At 43.7% G+C, this 27,468-nt stretch overlaps 1 protein-coding gene across 3 annotated transcripts in view; it reads right to left on the bottom strand.

Moving 5' to 3' along the window:
* Window positions 1-19,970, bottom strand: part of USP4 (ubiquitin specific peptidase 4) — a 156,066-nt gene extending 136,096 nt beyond the window's left edge. For all 3 annotated transcript variants that reach the window (XM_054033998.1, XM_054033999.1, XM_054034000.1), the window contains exons 1-3: window positions 19,860-19,970; window positions 16,980-17,107; window positions 12,631-12,761 (exon numbers count right to left, since the gene is read on the bottom strand). In XM_054033998.1, coding sequence (XP_053889973.1) covers window positions 12,631-12,761; window positions 16,980-17,107; window positions 19,860-19,960 — 360 coding nt within the window. In that variant the 5' untranslated portion in view covers window positions 19,961-19,970. The remainder of the gene's footprint in view (window positions 1-12,630; window positions 12,762-16,979; window positions 17,108-19,859) is intronic.
* Window positions 19,971-27,468: the final 7,498 nt, after the last annotated feature.

Here is a 27,468-nt window from a genome sequence, read left to right as displayed (position 1 = left end):
GCACCCAGCTACTGAAATTTGGAACTGAAATTTGGAACCCATTGGGCTGGGAGGAGGTCAAGCCAAGCCTTACAGATGTTTTCTTTGAGAGACGCAGGCAGGAAGTAGGGAAGGGGTGATGAAGAAGTGGCAATGTAGGATTCAGTGAGGGAGCTAAATTAGATCTGTTGGATAAACACACGGCAGAAAGAATGCAGTTGTAGCAGACACGGTCAGCACAGTCACAAGACTTCCAGAGACTCCACAGCAAGAGAACAAGAAGGCAACAAGCAGAGGCTGGGGGTGAGCCAGGGCTAGGTAGTCAGACTCAAAAGCTCAAAGAGCGGGAAGGAGGGGCTGGAAATGGCTGGATTGAGAGAGAAGCAGCCCAACAAACCCGCCAACAGACTTCAGAAGATGACCCAGGGTGAGAGAAGCCATCATATGACAGAGTGGATGCAGTAGCAGTGTCAGATGAGATCTTAGTCTTGGTGAGAACCAGGAGTCAGAGAGCAAGAGATGATGAAGTAATGGTTGGCAGTGATATATATTATGTGTGTCAGAGGAGTGGGATAAGGAGGGCAATCAGAGAAGGTAAAGCTGGTGGGAAAGAAGAAAGGAGGGGGAGATGGTGGCAGTGGATGGAGGGAGGGAAAGATATATTCATAGCATCTAAGGCCAGAAGGACAATCCGATTACACTGCTCTACAGCCAAAATGCTTCTGAAATAAATGTAGTCAACCTTTACTAATTCTGGGTCACTGAGAATGAAAATGATGCTTAAAATTGTTGATTGGCTCTAGTTTTCAAGATATGCTATTGAGTCAGTATATACGACCCTTGACTTGGGAATGGTGGAGGATAAATGAGTTATAAAGGGAAGGGATCTCAATTTAAACCAGAAATGACTAAAATACATCTTTGACTGGCTCTATGAATAAATCTATGACTGGGTTTGGACAGTACTTGCTTTTTAGGCAAAACAATGAATGATGCAATCTGAAGCTGGTACTGCATCATACATGATATGAATTGCATCATGTTATTCCTAGAAATCATGGATGATGCAATCATAACGAAGCTTACATCACTCTGCTGAACAAATTGCCCTATATCAGCTCTAGAAATCATACTGTGTCGTGCTCTTATTTGTCAGTGTTTGATTTTGCAAAGGGACAATTTCTGTTTAGCTACCGTGAGCAGAGATGCCTCGTACTTGTGTGAACAGTGCAGATAACTTCTGCTATGTTTGTGGTGAAGTGACTTTTGCATCACAAAAGCGCAGTATAACCACTATGGTTAAGAAAGCCTATCACCTTTATTTTGGCTGCAAAATTGGAGATCAGGACACGAGGTGGGCCCCACACATATGCTGCAACACTTGTGCAACAAATCTTCGTCAGTGGTTGAACAGGAAAAGGAAATCTATGCCTTTTGCAGTGCCAATGATTTGGAGAGAGCCAACAGATCATAGCAGCAATTGTTACTTCTGCATGGTGCCTCCAGTTGGGAAAGGTGTGTCAAAGAAGAAAAAGTGGACTGTGCATTATCCAAACATTCCATCAGCTATATGCCCAGTACCCCATGGAGGAGGACTGCCGGTTCCTGATGCACCAGAATCATTCTCACTTGAGTCAGACGAGGAGGAGGAAGAGGATGAAACTTCTGGTCCTGAACCATCAATGTCACAGGACCCACATTTTCTCCCATCCTCCTCCTCTGAACCACACCTCATAACACAAGGTGAACTGAATGACCTTGTCAGGGATTTCGAACTACCCAAGAGTAAGGTAGAGCTGTTGGGCTCCAGACTACAGCAGTGGAATCTCCTGGCAGGTGATGTTAGGGTTTCCGTGTTCCGTGACCGTCAAAAGGATCTTGTCCCATTCTTCTTCATGGAAGGTGATCTTGTAGCCTGCAACAACATCGATGGTGTGATGGCAGCCCTCACCATCGTTCACGATCCAGATGAGTGGAGACTGTTCACTCATTCATCGAAGATGAGTCTTAAAGCTGTTTTACTGCATAATGGCAATGTTTCGCCATCAATTCCAGTTGGTCATGCAGTCCATATGAAGGAAACCTATGACAACACGAAACAACTTTTGAGGTGCATAAACTATGACCAACATCAGTGGCAGCTTTGTGGCGATTTGAAGGTTGTGGCTCTCTTGCTTGGTCTGCAGACTGGATACACAAAGTACTGCTGTTTTCTCTGCGAATGGGATAGTCGTGCAAGAGATTCCCACTATATCAAGAAAGATTGGCCACTCCGACAGTCATTGGAGCCTGGGAGGAAAAGTGTTCAGCATCCACCACTTCTTGAATCAAGGAAGATTTTGTTACCACCCTTACACATCAAGCTGGGTCTGATGAAGAACTTTGTCAAGGCCATTGACAAAACACAAGCAGCTTTCAAGTACCTCCGTGGAAAATGTCCAAGGTTAAGTGAAGCTAAGATAAAGGAAGGTGTCTTTGTTGGGCCTCAGATTCGTGAACTTCTTCGAGATGATGCATTTGACCATGCACTGCATGGCAAGGAAAAGATGGCATGGAAAGCCTTCCAGTTAGTGGCAATAAATTTTCTCGGAAACAACAAGGCAGACAACTACAGGTTGTTGGTGGAAAACCTCCTCAAGGCATACAAAAGCCTTGGCTGCAACATGTCACTAAAGATACATTTTTTGCACTGTCATCTAGATTTTTTTCCACCGAACTGCTGAGCAGTGAGCGACGAGCACAGCCAGCGATTTCACCAGGACATTGCAACAATGGAGAAACGCTATCAGGGCAAATGGAGCCCATCAATGCTTGCAGACTATTGCTGGACAGTGACAAGAGATGCTCCATTTAATGAATACAAGAGACAAGCCAAGAAGCGCCGAATAGACACTGAATAGGACTAAACTATGTACAGAATAGTTTTTTGCCTTTTGTTTCATAATACATTTTATTTATATAACCCTTTTGCTGATTTTTAAAGTGTTACGTAAACAGGACAGGTGAAATATTATGTAAAGCAACCATAAACACATGGAAAGACCTAGGTTTACAATTTATGATTAAAACTCTACTATCTACACAATATACATAGACATAAAATGTAAAAACTTAAATTTCTTAGAAACAGTAGCCAATCAGTTGTTTTAACTGTCATATTTGAATTCAGCACATCAAAATACATAATAAATAGCACATTTTATCTCTGAAGCAGACGACTTCTCAAAAATTGTAGACCAGTGTTATCTAGTCTGACCACCTGCATATTATACAGCCTTTAAACTTCACCCAAATACCCCTCTGTTGAACCCACTGACTTCAGTGAGTGGTGAACTGATTAGGTGAAACATGTCCAGATGACCCTACCAGGCATGCCATGCTGCAGACAAAGATGAAAAACCTACAAGGTCCCACCCAACCTGACCTGAGGGGAAATTCCTTTCTGACTCTAATCTGGAGATCAGTTTGACCCTGAGCATGTGAAAAGACAACAGCCAGGCATCTGAGACAGGAGTCTCTGGACCACCTCTGAGCACCAGTCCATCCTAACTAATGTCCCATCTCTAGCTGTGGCCACTCACTGATGATTCAGGGGTGCAGGAGGCATTACAAATGTGCATTGGGGAAAAACATTTTTGTGACCCCTGCAAATGACTGTCTGAAGCCCTGCAGCATGAGATTAGATTATAGTCATCACCATACAGAGCTACAAGTGTTATAAGCGTGCTGAGGGCAATGTGGAAAATTCTGTTCTCCCCAAGGCCCATAAGGAAAGGGAGTGAAAGGGGGACCCACAGACTCCTAAGCCATATAGGACCATCACAACCCAGGCCAACCCCCTCCACACAAAGGCTACAGAACCTCTCCCAGAAACCAAATTAAAGTTTATCTTTCAGAAAGATGGCTAATCTCGTTTTAAAGTCTCCAAGCAAAGGCAAGTCTAACATCTCCCTACATAAATTATTCCAATGTTGAATCAGCCTCACTGCTAGGAAATACCATCAAAGTTTTTCCAGCTTCAACTTCCGACTACCTTTTTATATCTCGGTCAGTAAGTTTAAAAAGTCCTGCCCCATGAAATATGCTTTCCGTGTGTTGATACCTATGCACAGTGATCAAGACACTTCTCAACCTTCTCTTCAATAAGCTATATAAATTGAGCTCCTTAAGCCCCACATCATAACAGCTTGCGTTCCAGCCACTAAATCATTTTTATTGACCTCCATTGAACTCTCTCCAGTTTTCCAAACCCTCCTGGAAGTGTGGGTATAAGAAACTGGGCCCAGTATTCTAGTAGTGATTTTACCAATGCTGGTAATAGCAACAAGATTACTTTCCTACTTCTACTTGATACTCCTCTTTTCATATGTTAGCTGAAAACTGAGCCTATGCAGCAGGAAATCTCAAGGTCCCACCCTCAGAGATGCACTCTGTCTGCAGGCTCAGACAGTTACATGCACACTTTTTAGAACTGGTTTTCACCCCAGTGTGCAAAGTGGGAGCAGACAAAAAAGGGTGGGGGCTCTTCTTCAAAGGTCCTACTTATGCTGGCCCAAGGACAAGCCTTCAGTCTCCAATCAAATACCTGGATAATATTTCCTCTTATCCACCACTACAGGCTACTTCCATCAGGCAGGAGGATCTAGCAACAACGAAGGTTCAACTTGCAAGAAAAGTTTCTTCCTCTTCCTTCACAATTGCCAAGTCCTAATCAGTGGAAGTGTGCTGAGTGGTGAACAGCCTGATTAACCCACGGGATTACAGAACCAAGTATTTCATGCCGTGAGGAATACAGTTTGAGGATGAGCTCATTTGGATGTGGACTGAACCTTCTGTCTCCATCGTAGCAGAGCTGAGAGTATGGAGGCAAGCTAGGAAACACACACAGTCTTTGTTTCCCTTTAAGTTAATGTTGCTCACTGAGGTTCTGGGGGAACTTTGTGCTACATCATAGGAGTTGTACCATTGTCCTCCTCTGCTGAAGGCCTCACTCCATTATTAGGAGCATGTCAATTCCTCTCTTCTCCTAAGAAGGCCAGGTGCCATCTGCTCTTAAAGTTACACCTTTGCTTAGGAAACCACCTCTTACTATTGACACTTGTGCCAATTATTGACTATTCTTAAATCTCAAACCTCCCTGTTTAAGAAAAGGTCATCAAGACAAGTGTGGCAAGGCCACTCCAGTAACAGCGGAGTTCTCAGATTTTCTCACGTCCAGGCAGTTTGATTTTAGGGCTGGGTATGGCAGGTTTCATCATCCATTGCAGGGAGGAAATCAACCAAAGATCAAGTGCCCGTGATTTCCTCCAGCAATTGCTTTTGGCACTGTACAAGCAAAGCTCCCAGCAAGCCCCTTGCATGTGTGGCCATGTCCCCTGTGGGCATGCTGTGACAAAGTGGGAATTTTTTGTAAATGCTATGAATTGTGTGCCTCAGTTTCCCCTATGTGCTGCATTGTTACGGAGAGGGTGGAATAGGGCTCTTTGCTCTTGGAGCAGGCTAAGACACAGGTGTGGGTGGCGCCTTTCTGTCTGCATCTTGGGTCCCATGTCAATGGAGTATCTCAGAATATGATGGCAAATCCACTTGCCCGGACACTGACACCTAGCAACCAATGGCCATAGATTGCCCACGTCTCTGCAGGATACCAAGCAACATTGCCCAGTTTGAGAACAAAGGACTGAGAGGGGTGAGGTAGGGAGTTAAATGTTGGCTGCTGAAGAAGTGGGGGAAGAGTGGCCACTCACCAGGAAGTCTAATTGAGTGACAGAGCTTTGGGCTCTGGACTAACCAGAATGGATTCTGACATGGCCTTCACGTCTTTATGCTAACCTAAGGACTTCCCCTGCTGTATTCCAGTTGACAAATAAACCCTACTGTTTTACAACATTGGCTGGGTATCACTACAAGTGCTTAGTGAGGTGCATTGCTCTCTAAGATTAGACCCTGATGGAGACTTGTACATCTCAGTTAGACTTGCTGAATGGAGCTCACTGGGCAAAGCAGGGGTGCTGAAGGACCATAGATCCAGTCTAAGGAGGTGGTGAAGCCACATGAATAAGCCTGAAGGAAGAGTGAGACCCCCTAGGGGGTATGGCACGCTGAAGGGGTTCCTCCCAGAGACTGTTCCAAAGCTGGGGCCATAGCACCGGTCCTGTGGATCTATGACACATGCACCATGCTCAAATGTCCATCATACAGAGAGGAAGCATTGGCACTGGGCTCTGTCCTTTTCCCTAGCCAGTGCTACCAATCTAGGGGAAGGGCTTCAATGCTCCTCTTTTCCCTTCTTTCCTTTCTACCATTATAACTATGCACACAGTGAAACTGAGGGATAGGGTGGGAGGAAAAGTAAAGGAGTGGCAGTGGAGATGGAATGCATGAATGAAGTAGTAGAGACAATGAGGTGAAGAAGCGAGAGGGACTGCACTCTTGCTTTGATGTGCTCAGGTTGTCACTCATTCTGCACACAGTAAAATAAATCAGGAAGATTGTTGCTCAGTACAAGGCATTGTTAACACTTGTGCAGCCCATACAAGGAGCAGACAGTCCCTCCAGTGACTCAGTTCCCTTCTCTCCAAGATGTCTCAGAAAGCAATACTGGGGAGCTGTTCATCTGCTCCAGGGGCACTCTTCACAGAGCATTCTACTCTATCAGTGTTCTACTAACATGATGCATCAATACCTACACAGAGAGATTTCTGATAGGAGAGGGCTCTTTAATCTAGGAGGCAAAGCATTAAAAGATCCAGTGGCTGGAAGCTGAAGCTAGACAAATTCAACCTGGAAAAAAGGCCCAATTTTGAACAGAAAGTAATTAATCACTGGAACAGCTTAATTAGGGGGATGTGATGGATTCTCTATCACCTGAAGTCTTTACATAACAATTGGGTGTCTCCTAAGATCTGCTCAACCAGAAATTATGGGCCTGATGCAGGAATCAATGGGTGAAATTCTCTGGCCTGCATTATGCAGGAGTTCAGATAATGGTACCTTCTGGCTTTAAAAATCTATGATTCTACATACATGAAGCCATTAGGTAGTTAGTGAGGTGCAAACCCAGGTGGATTCAGTGCACCCATTACATCCTGCCTACTTTCAGGAGACCTGGAAGGTGCAGTTAACGTAACCTGCATCTGGCCACGCTTGGATGAGAGTTATTAGGCAGAGACTCTGTTCAGAAAGAACAGAAGTTGTGCCTGTGGGTTTGGAAAAATGGTATCACCTAGCCTGTATGAGAGAAGTGTGCTCACCTTTCACTACACATGTTTATAATGTGGGGATTATATTAGGTCCTCAGCTGCTCCTGAAAAGCAAAAGCCCTTTCCAAGATCTGTACTTGCCTCTGAAGAGAAGTCAAAAACTTCTAGGCAAGATTTTACCAAAGGGATCTAGGCCTTTGTCACCTCGAGATGGGATAACCACAATATGCCCTATGTGTGATTACACCTGTAGCGCACTAGGAATTTCCTGCTAGCACAGAATGTAGCCAATCACTTGTTTAGTGCATCACGCATGGGCTCCATGACTTGCACTAGCCTCTAGTACATTTCTGGGTCCTGGCTACTTTATAGGCCAACTGCGCTGTGGGCCAATAAAATGGCAAAGCCTAAGGTGCTCACGGTAACAGTCCCACAGATTTAATAGGAAGAGACAGAGAGCTTTTGTGAAAGATCATCAACTCTGGAACATACTCCATCTCCCTTAGTCAAAACCCAGATCTGTTAATTCTGAGGCATATTGCACAGGCTGCATTCTCAAGTTTTCCCTCAGGGACATGAGTGAAATGTTAAGGGGGAGGGGGGGAACGACCTTCTTTGTGGAGAGCAAGGAGCTTACTGTATAGACAGAGAATCACTGAAGGTTTGTAAGTGTTCTAGTTAAGTTATACAATACCTGGAATACTAGATAAGTAAATCACTATTTATTATTAAAACATTCCAAATTAGATACAAAGGGGAGCGTTCAACTATCATCTTAAGGGCTCCCTTCTTGGGTGCCAGCAGTTTTCCGGGAAGATAAATGGCTTGGGTCTGTTAGATCACAGTAGTCTTCTGGTGACAACCACTGCTGTCAGAGCTTTTGACAATGAAGAGAAACATGTCAAGCCTTTCAAGACAAAATATCCACATCTTTGCGAAAGCAACAGACAAGCAAAACCAAATCAGAGAAGGCAGAGGATGAGAAGTAACGGTGGAGACAACATGAAGCATTATAACAACATTTGCAATTTGAGCTCTTTCCTTATTTAGTCCAAAGAACTTTGCATTGATCTTTTTATTTTCTGGGCCTAAATAACTGTAGTGAGAATCCACCTATGTTAGGATTGCACACCTGGATACACGCAGACAAAGAGCTAATAGGTATGAAGCAATATTGTTATGTCTATCCTAGGCTCCTGATTTCCTTAGATTTGTTAAGGTATCTAAATGCTAACTGCTTCTCTGGCTACAGAGTGAGAGGGGCATCATCATAGTACAATAGGGATGGGGGTACTGAAACATTCTGGAAAGTTCCATCAAGTTTTAAAGAGATGGTATATGTAGCAGCAAGAGCAATTTTTCTGCCACAGGAAGAGTCCAATCCTTTGAAAGATGGTAGAGAAGAACTGTGTCATGTGTTTGAGTGCAGTTGGGACCACTGTGGGAGGACAGTAAAAATGCTGTGACTAATGAATCTTGGTTAAGCTAGCAGAGAAAGCCAAAGCTGAATGCTGAGCTGACCGGTAGAAGAAAAGTCTCTCAGCTTATTGACATTGTGCATGGGTAAGTACCCAGAGAAGATTTCTCCTTTTCAACAACTTTGCAATGAAGGAAGTAGGATGTGCATACAAGGCTGCATGAGCAACATTAACACTGGCATTTATTGATACTTTATAGAGGATATATAGGGTTTTTGTTTTTTAATATATAAACTATACATAACACTGCAAAATGAAACAGCTTGTCTGCTTAGGGCATGACACTGTAATTGCTACATGCTAAGATTAAAAAGCCTGTGTGGCATTAAACTAACTGAACTTCTCCCAATTTAAGAAGAAAGGGCTAGTACTAACAAACTTTAAGTGATCTTGGTAGTCTACATTCAACCTCACAGCAGCCAAGAAATGTGATATTAAATCCATAAGTTACTTGCTTTAAAGAGAAAAAACAAACAAGTGAAGACACCTGAAAAGACTTTTCCGTAATATTTTATCGATAAATCAAGAACAGAAATTAAAAATCCTTATGAAAATAATGAACCGGTCAAACTTTTTTTTTGACTTTTTGCTTTGTTTTCTTAAGAATAAAAAGGCACTTGCCACAAGTGTTCAATTGTTCTTTTGACTGTATGGGAAATAGGAAAGATCTATTTAGATCTATTTACTGATCTAGTCTCTGACTTCTATAGTTCTGATGTTTTTAATTAAGCAGAAGGAAAGAGAGGTCATGTTCAGAGATAGAACTTTTTTTTAAATTTTTAGTTCAAGTCATGGATTCTTATTACAGCAGACACCAAATAAAGCTAGTCTCTGTAATGTAATAGTTTAAAGATGCCAGACAGATAGAAGCAGTTTTATAGTAAACTGCAAACTCATTTCCAGTAAAGATTTTGGTAGAAGGAAACTTGGCTTGTGCTGTTGGGTAGGAACCTAAAGACAACATACATCACTTTAGTGAGAATAAAGTGTAGCCTTAGAAAATATGCACATCAGCACAGTTTAAGTGTGAAATACAATGGAGGATGTTGAAGTATAAAACCTCTTCACTAGTCTAACACTTCAACTTTTAACAGGAAGCCCCAAAGCCTGATTTCAAATATCATAAGAATGAGCATACCATCATCTAGTCCACTATGCCCAGATCAGATCAATAGTTCATCTAGTCACTATGCCCATCTATGACCACATCAAATACTGGATCCCTCAAAAGATGGTGCAAGAAACCCTATTCTGGAAAATTATGGAATAAGCTGCATGAAGGGAAGATTTCTTCATAACAGCTAATCTGCTAGATATATACCCTGAAGCATGATTTATAGCCTAGTTTTTTATGCTATCCTGTATTATCCACAAATGTCTAATTCTTGAGTCCAAATAAGCTCTTAAGTCTCAATGGTGTCTTGTGGAAATGACTTCCAGATGACATCTGACCAATTTATATGCAAACAGTTGAAGCCAGATATTTAGTTTTACTGGTAGCTGAAAGCCCATGCTGTCGCACACATGTAATGCATAAAGTCACATGTGTAAAAGAGCCAAAAATAAATGAGAACTTAAAAAATGGACAATAACTGACCACGAATCTGAGTGATGACTGAACCCGGTGATATTCTAAACGAAAAAAGCTCTCAACCACATGTGTTGTAGCTCTTTCCATCACTTCATTCTGATTCAGATATTCTAGGCTTCAGAGCAATATTTGGGATTGTGCACGCTGGTTGTGTTGATCCAGTGGGGGAGGGAGGTGCGGAAAGGATGCTGAGAGATCTTTGTTGATTTGTGCAAATGCATAGGTGGGCAGTTAGTCCAAGTGATCCACCACATGTGCACACAACTAATGAAACTGTTGCATACAAATTAGCTGTGCAGTAAGGGTGGAAACTGATTGTGTTACCTCTGAAATCACAAAAATCTAGGACAGTTGGCATGGCATAGATACAAGCCTTGGTGTGCACAGATGTAATTTATAAAGCCAAAATGGCTGAGAAATTAAAACTGGACAGTAACAGACTTCAAATCCCAGCAATTATTCAACCCAGTGATATTCTGAACAAAAAGAACTCTCAACCATGCCGGTAGCCACTCCCATCGCTTCATGCTGACATTTAGGCTTCCGAGTGACACAGAGTGATGTTCCTGAAATCTTATTATACAACTTACTTATTTGCCTCTGAACTCTTCATAACTGTGCCCCCAATAACCCTTCCCTGATCTGGAGGCTTGTAGTATAACCCTACTAGAATATTTGTGTTTTTATGACCTGCAATTTAAATTGTGTAGTCTTCTCCATTCAGGAATTCTCATTGGATTAGGTGAATCTTTCTGGTATAGCGCTATTCCTCACCTCTATTAACTAATGGGTTTTTTTCCCCTGTGTAATTGGGAATTACAACAGCACATTTGTCATTCTACCGTATTTCAGTAGTTTCTATTTTGTCAAGACCCTCTTTCATTACCAGGGTAGTATAAATGGACAACAAAAACTTGATCTAACTGCAAGCTAGGACCTATAAAAATCTATTCATGCTAAATTTGGACCATAATAGTCTTGCAGTTGGGAGAAATGTGTACTACATATAAATTTCCCTGTCCAATAATTATGATGCTGAAATAATTTTTCCATTACAAGATACTACTGAAACCACAAACCTCTCACCTTTACACTGCAAGTAGAAATAAAAAAACTAAGTATGGGATCCACCAGCATTCAAAGAAAGGAGAGAATCCTGGTTGGTTTAAGGAGGTGAGAACTTTGATGCTCTCTGAGGCACCTGTCCATTTCCCGAGATACACAATTTCTAGGTTGCCCTACAAAGGTATAAGTGCCACTCATCAGCACGGATGACTTTTTATAAAGGAACCTTGCTTTCCCATCCACCCTTTCCTGGCTTTTGAATATATACACTGAATATTGGTGCAAGATTTGTATTTCAGTGTTTAAAAAAAAAAAAAAAAAAGACACTTGACAGTGTTAATTCTAAAAACAATCTTTGTTTTCAATGCAGCCTTTGTTGTAGCCTCTAGGTTTTAGGTATTGGAGGTTGGTTCTTTTTGTTTTTTTAACATCAGTGCTGCTTACTAAAATCAGTGACTCCCATAACTCAAAGCTTTTTCTTTTCTTTTTTTTAAGTGAAGCTCAGCAGAGCAATTTGCTTCACAAGGCACTGTGCTCTGAAATGTTTTCTTGTACTAGTTACCTGTGCACAATATTCATTCAGGAAAGTTCAAAAGTTGACAATCTTTTAGAACTTTTACTAAAGCAACAAACAAGCCTGTATGGCAGCCATGCCCTTCCCCATGTTTAAATAAAAACAGAATAATGTAGGGGGTAAAAAGTCAGCAAACCTTGTGACGAGTCCCTGAATCTCCTATTTTAATGGCAAAGCATCTTTGTCTGGTATCTCCTGCCCAAGAAGATCCTCAACTCAGAGGCAACAGGCTGGGATTTAGGGTAGCCCAAATAAAATGTTCACAATCTTCCATTATGAAGGAAATTTACCACCACCACTACTCCCAACCCCCATTTTTAGCTCTATACACATGGGCAAACAATGCATTCATCCTCAGATGGAGCCAAATATGCTATTTTCCTACCAATCACTAAGGTAAAAAAAAGTTATCCAGGATGAACCTCTTCACTCCCCCCAACAGAAGCCATTAGTTGAGGAACTTACAATACCCATCATTCCAACTAATCATCCCACCTGTGACAGTGGGATCACCACCTGCCAAACCAGTGGGCAGGCCCACATAAGACCATATTTTGGGTTACCTTTAAACCAGCTACTTCTGGAGAGTAACTTCATGTGCCTGATTTAACTCACACTAGCACCACAAATCTGATAAACTTAGATTGCGTTTCAGATAATGAAGGTTTGTGGGAGAGTATAAAGGTGGCTAAACTGTTTGGCAGATTATAAAACAAGAGTCTCAGATTCATGCACACTTACTTTTCTTACAATAGGTTGCTGCCCCTCTACACAGCCATACCAGTTCACTAGCTTATTCCAGGCTTCAGTGGGAACCAACACATAATCCAGCTCATCAATGAGATGTTCTTTTAAGGTCTGTATTTCTGGATCTAAAAAGGAAGAGAGAAAAAAAAAAGTGAGATTTGAGAAGTGGGATAAACCAGAAGTTCTTCATGTTTTAATGGTGTTCCATACATTCTATAAAATGTAAGATCTCCCGGACATACAAATCAAAGTGTTCTTAGCCCTTTGGATGTTGGCTAAGATTGTGAAGTTTCATACTGGGAGCTATGAAAGGTAGAAACTCAGGACAAATTCTGTATTAATTCATTAAATGTCAGCAGTATCTTTAATGTTGAACAAGACATGGTCCTCTGCCAAGAGTCCTCCTTACTCTGACAGTCTCAGAAAATAACTGAAGTATAAATGGAAAAGTTAATTAAAATCCATTATTTAAATTGATGCTTTCCACTGGATGATTTAAATCACTGAATTCAATTGCTCTGATAAAATCAAACTGTCCCAGCTTGGCATTGTGTCTTAGGATCTGGTTGTCAATTAAAGGAAGAAAATAAGTTATGCAAGCCCTGGGAAATGTCATTACAAAAAACAGAGGGCAACAGGATCCCAGAAAATCTTAATTGCCACAACAGCCACCTCAGAGGCCTTAAGTGCCACATGAGATCTAAATGATGAACAATCTTCCCCTGCCAGTCTGCGACAGTGCTGCACCACATTCTGAAGAAAATGATATTTCTATGGCATTATCAACCACAAGATGACACAGTTAACTTTCATTGTTATTAAAATATTTCAAAAAATGCAATGCAGAATGAACTAGCCTATATTATTCATTTGTGCTAGGATAGTTCTCTTGTGAAGCTTAATAGCCATGACAGGATGGGAGCCTTTGTATTATGCGGCCAGCTGAGAAAGTGGAAGCCAAGAAAACCAAACAATAAGAAGGGCTGAAGCACTATCTTGGAAGAATTTGGGATGGGACATAAGATTCTTGGGAGCTCCACATAGCAACCCCCTTTCCATGCTATGAGGCTCCCAAGACACACAGGTGTAAGTCCTCTTACAACAGAGGACATGATATATCTTGATTTTAGTAAGGCTTCTGACACTGTCCCACATGACAATATCATAAGCAAACTAGGGAAATGTGGTCTAGATGAAATTACTATAAAGTGGATTCATAATGGGATGAAAGACCATACTCAAAAAAGAGTAGTTATCAATAGTTTGCTGTCAAACTAGGAGGGTGTATCTAGTGGAATCCTGCAGCGATCAGTCCTGCATCCAGTACTATTCAATGTTTTCATTAATGACATGAATAAGGGAGTGGAAATTGGTATCATCCACAAATTTTATGAGCACAAACTGGGAGGGCTTGACAGCACTTTGGAGGCCAGGATTAGAATTCAAAAGGATCTTGACAAATTAAATAACTGGTCTGAAATCAACAAGATGACATTCTATAAAGTGTGAAGTACTACACGTAGAAAGGAAAAATCAAATGCGCAATTAAAAAAATGGGTCATAACTGGCTAGGTGGTGCCGAAAAGGTGCTGAAAAGAACTGGGTGAGGTAGTGGATCATAAATTGAATATAAGCCAACACTGTGATACAGTTGTGAAAAAGGCTAATATTCTGAGGTGTATTAACAGGAGAGTCATATGTAAGACACAGGAGGTAATTGCCCTGCTCTACCTGGCACTAGTGAGCCTCAGCTAGAGTACTGTATCCAATTCTGAGCACACACTTTAAGAGAGATGGGCATAAATTAGAGAGAGTCCAGAGGAGAGCAACAAAAATGACAAAAGAAAACCTGACCTATGACGAAAGGTTTAAAAAAAGTGGGGGGGGGGGGGGGGACATGTTTACTCGGGGGGAGGAGGGGAAGAGAGTAGGGACCTGATAGTCTTCAAATATGTGAAGAGCTGTTATAAAGAGGATAGTGATCAATTGTTCTCCATGTCCACTGAAGGTAAGACGAAGTAATGGGCTGAATCTATAGCAAGTGAGATTTAGGTTAGATATTATGAAAAACTTTCTAACTAATGTTAGATAAGTTCTGAAATAGATATCCAAGGAAGTGTGTGGGATCCCCATAATTGGAGGCTTTTAACACAGGTTGGACAAAACAGCTAACAGGGATGGTCTAGGTTTACTTGGCCATGCCTAAGGACAGGGTCCTGACCTGTGGAAGTCCCTTACAGCCCTATATTTCTATGATTCCAAGAAATTGGTAAGCAGACAAGCTGAGGAGTTGGAAAATGGTTATTTCCAGATTTATTATGGAGCAGCTGCTAGTCGGATCATAATTAAGGTTGTGACATCGCTGTTTAAAGCTGAATTTTCAACGTGCTCTAAAACCACATGCTCAATCAGATCTTTCCCTGCAGGGATGCCAAGAGGAACTGGGAACATTACAGTACCTTTCCCAGCATTAGCAAGAACTACTTTTTTGGGGAGCCCTCCAATTCAGGATTCCTATTCACACGCTCCAACAAACCTTTAACATGCTCTGTACAGCACTACTGATTTGTCAAATACTTGTTGTGGTTTGGATGAGATCACACTGCGCTAAAAGAGGAAAGGGTAATAAAGTACTATGATGTTCCAAAGGAACACTAAACTGCAGGGAAACCTAAACTGAGCATTTCCTCCTTCTCCCCCTCCCTTCCAATACTTGGGTTTTGCATTTTGAGGTCCCATGTTTTGGAAGTAGAAGGCAGTACCTGTGTGCTGCAGAAACATTAACCAAGTTTTTATGGCAAAAAAGTTTATGTAACACTAGGGCAGAAAAATTATTATACAATTTGCACCACCACAAAAATTATTCACACACTGTATCTACAGACAACCATCAGCTACATCTACGGACAACCAAGCAGGCATTGCAGAACAGAAGCAGTGTTACCACTGGTTTCCACTCAGCCACTGACTGTATTTTCTAACAAAAACAAGGAGTCTGGTGGCACCAAATAAATCTGTTAGTCTTTAAGGTGCCACCAGACTCCTTGTTGTTTTTGTAGATACAGACTAACACGGCTACCCCCTGATACTTGTATTTTCTAATTAACTTTTAGTATGTTCGTTTCCCCAAACACTTACCAAGGCACGGCAAGAAGTTAATTAAGTCCCAAACACAGATCCAGGAGAACTGGTTTGTGAGTCAGATCAAACTCAGCACTTCAAGCCATCACAAACTAACTCTCACAGAAGTTTAGAATTGAGCTTCACCCAGAAGGATCCACCAGTGGACTTTAAGGGGGAGAGAATTCCAAACTCACAGTCTCTCAGTGGAAAAGACAGCCTCATTGCTGTTGTTCCATAAAGGTTTGATGCACACATGGAAACACAAGTCTCTTTCCTAGCGCCAGTGGAGTCCAGATTTATCTTGCTAATGACCTGGTAGGGTGCCTGCCACAGCAATCTCCATGCCAGTCAATTGACAAAGCAGCACTAACAGTGGCTCCAAAGTAGATTGCACATTCTATGTTACATGCTATGGTGTCAGGCACTTAAAGTAGCATTACAGGAGCAAGAGCATAAAGAGTGCATTATATCACCTGACAGAAGATCAGCAAGAATTCAAAAGCCCCTTATCCCCTGCACCAGACACACTAGCCTAGATCTGGTCTAGGGAACACAGAGAACTTTATAGTATATTTTGTTCATTTTTCAGAACATTAAGTCTGAAAAGAAAGTTTCCTAGAGTTATCAGAATTCTGTATCAGGCTAAGAATTCATTGAGACTGATCCAACTATCAAAACTCAAACTGGATATACATTTCTGCTTCCAGGTGCATCTTTTGAAAGTTTTCTATTTCAGTTTCTATTTACAGTAAAGTTGACTGTCTCCAAACATTTACAGAATTTCATGTCAGTGTGTGGGAGGGAAGGAAGTAACTTCAGGCTAGGGTGTGGAGAAATAGTAGAAGATGATTATAATGTTTCCAGCCTTCTCAGAAAACAGAAATTATTCATCCTTAACTTCACTCATCTGTGCTCAACCTGAAATCCTTTTCCAGCACATCATGATAAGAGCCCAGACTGGTCAAACTCATTATTGATATTCCATTATTTCACACTCCCTCTGGACTATACGCTGTGCCCCTCAGAAAGGTTAGTGGGTTTTGTTTTTGTGAGCGCAGGGAATGAGAAGAGAAGCTACATTGCAGATTTTTTTCAGTCAGATGGTGTAAGAGCTAAAGGACACACTTTCAAAAACTGCTAAGAGTTCCTAGAGTCTCCTTCTCTGCCAGACACAAATAGCTGCCCAGCTATTCAGTACACCTTAACTGCATGCATTTTACCTGCAAAGAGTCCAGAGTTATCGATGGGTCCAGGAAACAGGTTAGGCTCACCCACGTTGTACATGTCCCAGCTGTCAAAACCCACATACTTCTTCCACTGTTTGAACCACCGACTGTCAATCAAATACCTGGAACACAGTTTGAATAGCAAGATGTCAGGAGCAGCTTTCAGCTTGTACCAGCCACAGCACATACTAAGACGTCACTCTCGCTGGAGGAGGAATAGCTGGTGCAGGTGCATAGAAAACCTTGCAGCTATGAAAGCCCTGGGAGCAGAGGCCACTCTAGGCTAAGGCAACTCAGCTGTGTAGGGCAGCAGATTATATTCACGGATGGGAGGCCTGTCAACAGCGCAGAACAGACCCTAGTGCTGGCCAGGCCTCTTGTCCTGCTCTGTGTAGTGCTGCATGCTGGCCAGGTCCAACTCTGCCTTGTACCCAACCCTTACCTATCACTGGCTGCTGAAACAGCAGGAGCAGCTTGTCTTAGAGCCCTCTCAGTGGCAGGGACTGGCTAGATCCAGGACACAAGAGACGCATCACCCAAGGTCCAAGGGCTTGCCAGCAGGGAAGGCAAAGGACAGGTTGGGAGGCAGGAGCTCTGGGAGGGGAGGCTAGCATAGTAAAAATAAAAATAAATACACACACTTGAGTATTTTAACAAATGAGCAGCAGTATGACCTAGTGACCGAACTAGACGACTAGCTAAGTAGTTGGGTCAACAGAACCCTGTTCCCAGCCTTGACTCACTTTGCAATCTTGGGAAAATCATTTAGGCAAATATGTCCCAGGTTAGTGGACATTTTGGAGGGCCTCAGTTTTTTGTTGATCAACTTGGGTCAGCTATTGTCAGGTTTTTGGAAGTGCTGAAGACTCATAACTCCAACTGACTTAAGCAGGAGTTTCTGATGCCCAGCCCCAGTAAGTAGGCACCCAAAATCAAGGCACTCTTGATGAGTAGACACTTTTGAATATTCAGCTTTCAACCTCTTTTTGCCTTAGTTTCTCTGTTTGTAAAACTTTGAAAGTAATACCTCCCTCCCACTATAATCACTTTGAGAATCACTGATAAAAGGTGCTATTTCATATAGTAACTTGTAAATAGATCATCTTTAATTCATGTAGTGTTAGTTATGGTTCACACTTCTCTTCATTAATGTCTGTATAATCTTGACATAAACTGGATAAGGTAGTTTAATGAGAAACTACTGATTTTTGTTGTTGGACACCACCACAGGCTTTGAGTGATACAAGCTCGGAAAGCAATTGTGGTTTCATCTTCAGTGCTCTGGATCACTCCAAACTCCACTGAAATCAATAGTGGGCCTCAAATGTAAAAGCAAGGGGCATGGGACAAGCTTTTCATATCAGATTTCATATTTGTCTGAAAAGTGCTTCCCATGCTTTCAGTGCTATATACAGAAAATAAATAAGATGAAAATGTATTGCTATGGAAACAAAGTAGATAAATTCTTTTTAAAAAACTGAAGATGTAAAAACTGGCAAAGAGATAAAAACAAAGACAAAATATTAAAGACATGTTTGAACTTCCCATATGAAAGGATAGCAACAGAAATTTCTCATACTACGTATTCCCTTTTGGAAGGGAAATAATTGGCATTTGCACGTTGTATCTCCTATGAGTTTATTTCATTTTCTTCCTCGCTCAATAGAACAAAGTTTCCACAACGATTTACATACCAGGTTTATATTTCAAGTTTTTCTAATGGTGCGATTTTATTTTATTTTGTTTAACCTACCAATGACATCACTCCCCACATTGGAGCAATTATCTGTAAGCAGGGTCTGAACTCACCTCTGAAATCTAGTGGTGAACTGGGAGAAAGAGACTTAAGGAGCTGCTTAGGTAACCTGCAGAGAGACCTGCTTTGGTCCCTTTGGCATTTCTGTTTTGGGTTAAGATTCACTTTACTATTGAATGCAGGAATAATGAAATATTATTGTATGAGCAAAGGGCAGCATAGCTATACATAGCATGCCCTAATTGAGGGGGGGTCATCCTAATACCAAGTCCAGTTGCTAAGCAGGGGATAATGATTCCACACCTAAGTAAAAAGGCAGAGAGAGTGCAGACAAATGTTTCTACTTGGTGACACTGACTCTGTTTAACAAGACATTTAACATTTGACCATCCCCTCCAGTGTTTAAAGACAGAGCTGATCAGACTCAGTTTAGAGTCCTTGTTTCTGCTCTGTAATTAATAGAGCTGAAATCACTGATATGTTGATCTAAGGGAAGTTGGTCTTAGACTGGTGTGAAGATAGTATTTCCATGAAAAGACAGTACAAATAGGCAGCAGCAGAGACTCCCAGTTAAATCACTAAGAACTGGGCTGACAGAACCACAGAATCACAGCTAGAGCCAGTAGTGAGCAATGGCCCTCTGCACAAAGAATCCCACCCAAACGCAGAGGTAGCATCTACACTAAAGCACGGCAACAGGGCAGCAGTAGCGTTTTAAGGGTAGACAAACCCTAAGTGTTATGAAGTCCTGAAGAGCTGAATGAGCAGGTTTAAGTATTACACATTTAACGAGAGGACCCACATTAGAAACCTGCACTAGGACGCATGTTCGTGTGGCTCCGCCACTGGTGACTCAGCCACTTCAGCAGCCAGAGCAAAGGCTCACACGCACGTGATGCCTCCCAGGAGCCGAGGCTCGCCTTATTGAGCGGCAGGGCACAGAGACCCACACCAGGACATGAGCCCTGAAAGCACCCCCAACTCCCCACTCAGCCTGCCCCCCTCGGTCCAGCTCCGCTCCCCCCTCACACACACACACCTAGCTCCGTTCCCCGGCCCCACTCGCCCCCCTCCGCCCCGACACGGCTTCTCACTGCCGGGGGCAGCCCTCCTCTCACCAGGACTCGCCCGGCCTCAGAGCTATCCCTAGCAGCGGTCCCAGCTCTACCCGCTGGGCCCCGACGTCTGGCCTCGGGCCACCAGCTAACTCCGCCGCCATGTCCGTGCACCCGGCGCCCCCGCCCTGCAGCGGATATCCGGCCTGGCCGCACCGGCCAACGTGCGCAGGCGCACTGCCTGCCTCCCTCCCGCCGCAAGGCGCCCGGGCTCCAGGCGCCCCGGCAGCGCAGTCCCTCTGCGGAAGGCGGGCCCCGCCCGCAGACAAGAAACGCGGGGGACTGGCTGCTTGACAGAACGTGCGGCTTGGCTGGTACTAAGCATGCGCAGTAACGGCCACTGAGACCACTGCCCTCACTGGGCATTAAATCCTCTCCCTATGGTATTTATTTGGGGTGTGCATAGTCGTCTAGCCAAGCAATGGCATCTTCAGGAGCATGATGCATTCTTCTAGGCCACCACTGAACCTAGTCAGCAGGCATTCCTCGACAATGTGCGTCATCGTCTGTGTTGCGCCACAGCTGCACAAAGGGCTGTCGCAAAGGCCCCAGCAATACTGGTTGGCTGTGCAGAAACCTTGGCTCGTCCGGAACCTGTTCAACAGGGACCATTGGCGACAGGGCAGGTCGAAACTAGGCGGGTAGATTGTGGGGTCGGCAACGAGGGACTGGTTAGGGATTATAATAGATATCCATTCCTCTCGCCAGAGTGTTTCTGCCCTAACATCCTGGCGTGGCAGATGAGACCATAATGGGCAACGTGACGGCAAACATGCAGCTGGTGGTTTAAAAAGGTCATTGTGCAACAGCAAGCTTGAGTCGGTGCGTACTTTCTCCAGTAACTTGCCAGTGGCAACCTCTCGTCTGATATGAGGAGGAGCAATATTGCTCAGAACTGGAAGCCATCGGACTGGAGTCGGACTCAGGGTGCCAGAGGTGATACGCATGGCGGCATGTAACTGCATATTCACCAGTTTGGTGTGTGACGATCGACTCCAAACTGGTGCACAGTACTCCACCACTGAATACGGACTGGCAAGAGCTGACGTCTGCAAAGTTGGAGCACAAGCACCCTATGACGAACCTGCCAGTTTGCTAAGATTGTTGCGCATCTTAACTTTAGCTGCTGTCTTCTTCAGGTGGGCATGATAACTCAGTGTGCGGTCTAAGGTCACACCTAGAGAGACCAGTTCTACTTCATGCTTCTCCTTCTGACCATTCAGATAAACATTCAGTTCTCGGGTTGCACTGGCGTGATGAAGATGGAACAAACTGGAGACTGTTTTTATGACACTTGGATGGAGGCTCCAAGTCTTACAGTAGTCAGCTAACTTTATGATGTCCAGGTTTAAGGTGGCATCAAGTTCGTGAAACATCTGGGCCTGGGTACCGCAACAGATGTCGTCTGCGTAAATGAACTTGCGTGACTCTGTTGTTGGCAGGTCATTGATGTAAAGGTTGAATAGGGATGGAGAAAGCACAGAGCCCTGGGGTAACCCATTGCTCTGTCTTCTCCGCCATATGGATGGGAGGAGACAACCGAGAGGATGAGCTTTACCTGCTCCAGCCGCAAGTGTTGGAGTCTGCTCTGACACCTTGGAACAGCACAGCAGCCACCTGCACTCTGCCAATTCTCAGTGACACCCAACCAGATAGCCGGACACCTACTTAAAGTGTCCAGAGCACCTTTGGAGTAACAGGTGCGAAGACAAGTGAGGAACGACTGGCATATGTTTAAACATCTACACCAGATCAGAAGCTGCCCAGAACCATTCACTGTAACAGAGTAGCATCAAATGTGGAACAGCTGGGTAGCACCAAGTGTGGAACAGCTGCAGGCTATGACAACATATCTCCAGAATTCCTGAAAAACCTTGGCCCCTGTGCTTGGCTTTCACTTGTGAAATTCTTCACCAGGGTCATCAGTGAAGGTAGGCTACCAAAGATATGGCGCACTGCAAAAATCATTGGCCTCTTAAAGCCTGGAAAGGACCCAAGTCAACCGTCCTATATCATTATTGTCGGTGTGCTTCAAGGCACTGGAGCGCTTGGTCCTACAGCGCATATTACCTGATGTGGAGAGAATTTTGAGCCCCGAACAAGCCGTTTTTTGCCGAGTCCATAGCATATGCAACCAAGTACTCATGCTGACCACATTTGTTGAAAATGGCTTCCAGATAAACTTGAAAACAGGCACTGTTTTCATTGATCTAACAGTGGCGTACAATACAGTATGGCACACTGGCCTGCTCGTGAAGGTATCACGGGTCCTGCTATCTTGAGTCATAGGCGTTGTTGAACTGTTCCTCCACAATAGGCTCCCTCTGGTGCCAGGGGCTAAGGGGGCAAGCAGTGGGGATGGGCACAGTCTGTGCCGGGGGGGACAGACAGCTGTAGGAATGGGCAGGAGATGGACTGTGGGGTAAAATAAGGGAGGGGGCATAAGTGCAAGGTTTGAGGCACTGAGGGGGGCAGAGGGGGAAACCCCGCACGGGGAGGGGCAGAGGGAGTAACAGTTTCCCTCAGGGCAGCGAGCCACCTGCAGTGTTTGCAAAACCAGGCAGGTTGTAGCCCCTGTCATAGGGCTGTCCCACTCAGCATCCGCCTCCCAGGGCTGGGGTTTGTGCATCCCAGTGCCTACACAAGGCATCTCTATCCTAGCCGGTGTGATGTATGGAGCTGCTAAAGGAATCTTGAGTCAGTGAAACATCTTACACACACCCGCAAAAAAATATCTGTATATCATGGAATCATAGAATTTCAGGGTTGGAAGGGACCTCAGGAGATCATCTAGTCCAACCCCCTGCTCAAAACAGGACCAATCCCCAACTAAATCATCCCAGCCAGGGCTTTGTCAAGCCTGACCTTAAAAACCTCTAGGGAAGGAGATTCCACCACCTCCCTAGGTAACCCATTCCAGTGCTTCACCACCCTCCTAGTGAAAATGTTTTTCCTAATATCCAACCTAAACCTCCCCGACTCCAACTTGATATTCTTGTTCTGTCATCTGCTACCACTGAGAACAGTCTAGATCCATCTTCTTTGGAACCCCCTTTCAGCTAGTTGAAAGCAGCTATCAAATCCCCCCTCATTCTTCCCTTCTGCAGTCTAAATAATCCTAGTTCCCTCAGCCTCTCCTTGTAAGTCATGTGCTCCAGCCCCCTAATCATTTTTGTTGCCCTCCGCTGGACTCTTTCCAATTTTTCCACATCCTTCTTGTAGTGTGGGGCCCAAAACTGCACACACTACTCCAGATGAGGCCTCACCAATGTTGAATAGAGGGGAATGATCACATCCTTACTGCAGCAAGGGAGGTCTAGATTGGACATTAGGAAAAAGTTCCTAACTGTCAGGGTGGTTAAACACTGGAACAAATTGCCTAGGGAGGTTGTGGAATCTCCGTCTCTGGAGATATTTAAGGGTAGGTTAGATAAATGTCTACTAGGGATGGTCTAGGCAGTATTTGGTCCTGCCATGCGGGCAGGGGACTGGACTCGATGACCTCTCGAGGTCCCTTCCAGTCCTAGAATCTATGAATCTATGAATCCCTCGATCTGCTGGCAATGCTCCTACTTATACAGCCCAAAATGCCATTAGCCTGCTTGGCAACAAAGGTACACTGTTGACTCATATCCAGCTTCTCGTCCACTCTAACCCATAGGTCCTTTTCTGCAGAACTGCTGCCTAGCCACTTGGTCCCTAGTCTGTAGCAGTGCATGGGATTCTTCCATCCTAAGTGCAGGACTCTGCACTTGTCCTTGTTGAACCTCATCAGATTTCTTTTGTCTAGGTCCCTCTGTATCTTATCACTACCCTCCAGCGTATCTACCACTCCTCCCAGTTTAGTGTCATCTGCAAACTTGCTGAGGGTGCAATCCATGCCATCCTCCAGAACATTAATGAAGATATTTAACAAAACTGGCCCAGGACCGACTCTTGGGGCACTCTGCTTGATACCGGCTGCCACCTACACATAGAGCTGTTGATCACTACCCCTTGAGCCCGATGATCCAGCCAGCTTTCTATCCACCTTAAAGTCCATTTGTCCAGCCCATACTTCTTTAACTTGCTGGCAAGAATACTGTGGGAGACCTTATCAAAAGCTTTGTTAAAGTCAAGGAATAATACGTCCACTGCTTTCCCTTCATCCACAGAGCCAGTTATCTCGTCATAGAAGGCAATTAGGTTAGTCAGGCATGACTTGTCCTTGGTGAATCCATGCTGACTGTTCCTGATCACTTGCCTCTCCTCTAAATGTTTCATAATTGATTCCTTGAGGACCTGCTCCATGATTTTTCCAGGGACTGAGGTGAGGCTGACTGGCCTGTAGTTCCCCGGATCCTCCTTCTTCCCTTTTTTAAAGATGGGCACTACATTAGCCTTTTTCCAGTCATCTGGGACCTCCCCCGATCGCCATGAGTTTTCAAAGATAATGGCCAATGGCTCTGCAGTCACATCCGCCAACTCCTTTAACACCCTCAGATGCAGTGCATCTGGCCCCATGGACTTGTGCTCGTCCAGCTTTTCTAAATAGTCCTGAACCACTTCTTTCTCCACAGAGGGCTGGTCACCTCCTCCCCATACTGTGCTGCCCAGTGCAGTAGTCTGGGAGGTGACCTTGTTTGTGAAGACAGAGGCAAAAAAAGCATTGAGTACATTCGCTTTTTCCACGTCCTCTGTCACTAGGTTGCCTCCCCCATTCAGTAAGAGGCCCACACTTTCCCTGACCTTCTTCTTGTTGCTAACATACCTGTAGAAACCCTTCTTGTTACTCTTAACATCCCTTGCTAGCTGCGACTCCAAGTGTGATTTGGCCTTCCAGATTTCACTCCTGCACGCCTGAGCAATATTTTTATACTCCTCCCTGGTCATTTGTCCAATCTTCCACTTCTTGTAAGCTTCCTTTTTGTGTGTAAGATCAGCAAGGATTTCACTGTTAAGCCAAGCTGGTCGCCTGCCATATTTACTATTCTTTCTACACATCGGGATGGTTTTTCCTTCAACCTCAATAAGGATTCTTTAAAATACAGCCAGCTCTCCTGGACTCTTTTCCCCCTTATGTTATTCTCCCAGGGGATCCTGCCCATCAGTTCCCTGAGGGAGTCAAAGTCTGCTTTTCTGAAGTCCAGGGTCCATATTCTGCTGCTCTCCTTTCTTCCTTGAGTCAGGATCCTGAATTTGACAATCTCATGGTCACTGCCTCCCAGGTTCCCATCCACCATTATCCATTCCCATATCCCATCCATTCCCATTTCCCACCATTAGACATCGTCAGTTTCCTATCAATGGCCTGGACTTCCAATTTAAATAAATAAATCAGCAAACCAAAGTTCTCATATGCACAGACACAGTGTGAAGTGATAGCTGCAAATGTTTTTGCTCCATGGGCAAATGATTAATTAATTATCTATCTGAAAGATGTTGAATGTGTGTCACTGTGTGTTGATGCATCAAATCACAGACCTATGAAATTGGTTTCTGGCTTGGTTTGCTATTTCAAGGCTTATGAAGGCAGTGCGTGTGGATTTTGTCAAACTTAAAAGGCGAGACTTCAGAACTTATTGCAGCTGAAATAATAAGGTGGTGCCGTTCTCAGTAGATAATACAAACACAAACTTTGGCAGCCTCTACAGACATGGAAGATGCATGCCAAAGTAAGATGAGCGTAGGCCTTGGATGCCCTGCTCATATCATGCACAAGTGTTCCTGAACTGCAGGGATAGAATGCTTTCAACATCTACCGCACTTGTAATCAGGGCCATGCTTAGGCATATGCAGAATACGCGGCGCGTAGAGCACCATGAAATTTGGGGAACCAAATTGCCCCAAATTTCATGGTGCCCTACACAGCTGCGTGCTTTGTATGTGGCAGCGCCAGCAGCCAGCCCCATCCCCCAGCTGGCCCCCCTGTGCATTCCTCAGGGGATGCAGGGCCTGGGACAATTCCCTCCGCCCTGACCCACCTCTTCCCGCCCCCATTTTCCACCCCTTCTCCCAACCCCTCTCCCCCAGGCCTTGAGCGCAGCCCAGACCCTCCGCGGGGGGGCAGAATGGGGGACCAGGTGCTTGGGATGTGTAGAGCACTCTAATTGGTAGGGACAGCCCTGCTTGTAATTAAGATTTTTGAATATTTTCATATATTTGCTGTTCACATAGAAAGACTGAAAAGTTTTTGTGAGTACATGGGACAAGAATATCAGACTATAGTGGGAGGCAGTAGTGTCAGATGGCTGTTGATGCTTGAGGGAGATGATCACTATGCAGTAAAGTGGGTGGATATCTTAAACAATCTCAAAAAGAAGCTGGTTACAAGGTATGAAGAAGACTTTGTGCTTGTTTTACTGAGAAAACTACTTAGAGACCTAGAAGAACATCAGTTCTATCTTAATGTGTCAAGATTTTTTTTGATACAGCCATAAAATAAATACATGCCTGGGGAACAGATGACTTGAGAGATTTGAAGTTTCTGCTTTTAAATAAAGTTTCTTTAAGATCCAAGATTGAAACAGCAGACAAGTTACTGCAGAAGAAATGCCCGAATGTGACAATTAACAAGGATTACTGTTTGCTGAAATAACTCTGTTCAATAAATTTATGACAGGAAAACTGTGTGAATGGAATGACAACTACAATTATCACAGTATATGGCAGATGGGATGAAGTAATCAAGCTGTCAAGGTTTCCCACCCCCACTCTGAACTCTGGGATACAGATATGGGGACCCGCATGAAAGACCCCCTAAGCTTATATTCTAGCAGCTTAGGTAGAAAGTTCCCCAAGGCCCAAATTCCTTCCATTGTCCTTAGACTGGTATTGCTGCCACCACCAAGTGATTTACACAAAAATTCAGTGAAGGGTCACTTGGAATCTCTATCCCCCCAAAATATCCCCCCAAAATCCTTCGCTCCCTTTCCTGGGGAGGCTTGAGAATAATATACCAACCAATTGCCTTAGCAATGTAAGCACAGACCAGACCCTTTGTCTTCAGGACACTGAAATCAATCAGGTTCTTAAAAAAATAACTTTATTTATAAAGAAAAAGTAAAAGAATCACACCTGCAAAATCAGGATGGAAGATAACTTTACAGGGCAATAAAAAGATTAAAACACAGAGGATTCCCCCCTGGGCTCAGCTTCACAGCACAAAAACAGGAATAAAACTACTTCTGTAGCATAGAAAAATTCACAAGCCAAAACAAAAGATAACCTAATGCATTACCTTGCCCTACTTACAATTTCTGTGGTTTTAGATGGATTGCACTCCAGCCAAAATGCTTCTGAAATAAATGTAGTCAAACTTTACTAATTCTGGGTCACTGAGAACGAAAATGATGCTTAAAATTGTTGATTGGCTCTAGTTTTCAAGATATGCTATTGGGTCAGTATATACGACCCTTGACTTGGGAATGGTGGAGGATAAGTGAGTAATAAAGGGAAGGGATCTCAATTTAAACCAGAAATGACTAAAATACATCTTTGACTGGCTCTATGAATAAATCTATGACTGGGTTTGGACAGTACTTGCTTTTTAGGCAAAACAATGAATGATGCAATCTGAAGCTGATATTGCATCATACATGATATGAATTGCATCATGTTATTCCTAGAAGTC

The sequence above is a fragment of the Malaclemys terrapin genome, chromosome 7, assembly GCF_027887155.1.
Source record: "Malaclemys terrapin pileata isolate rMalTer1 chromosome 7, rMalTer1.hap1, whole genome shotgun sequence".
In the NCBI taxonomy this organism is placed as follows: Eukaryota; Metazoa; Chordata; order Testudines; family Emydidae; genus Malaclemys; species Malaclemys terrapin.
This window is presented reverse-complemented; position numbering and strand designations above follow the sequence as displayed.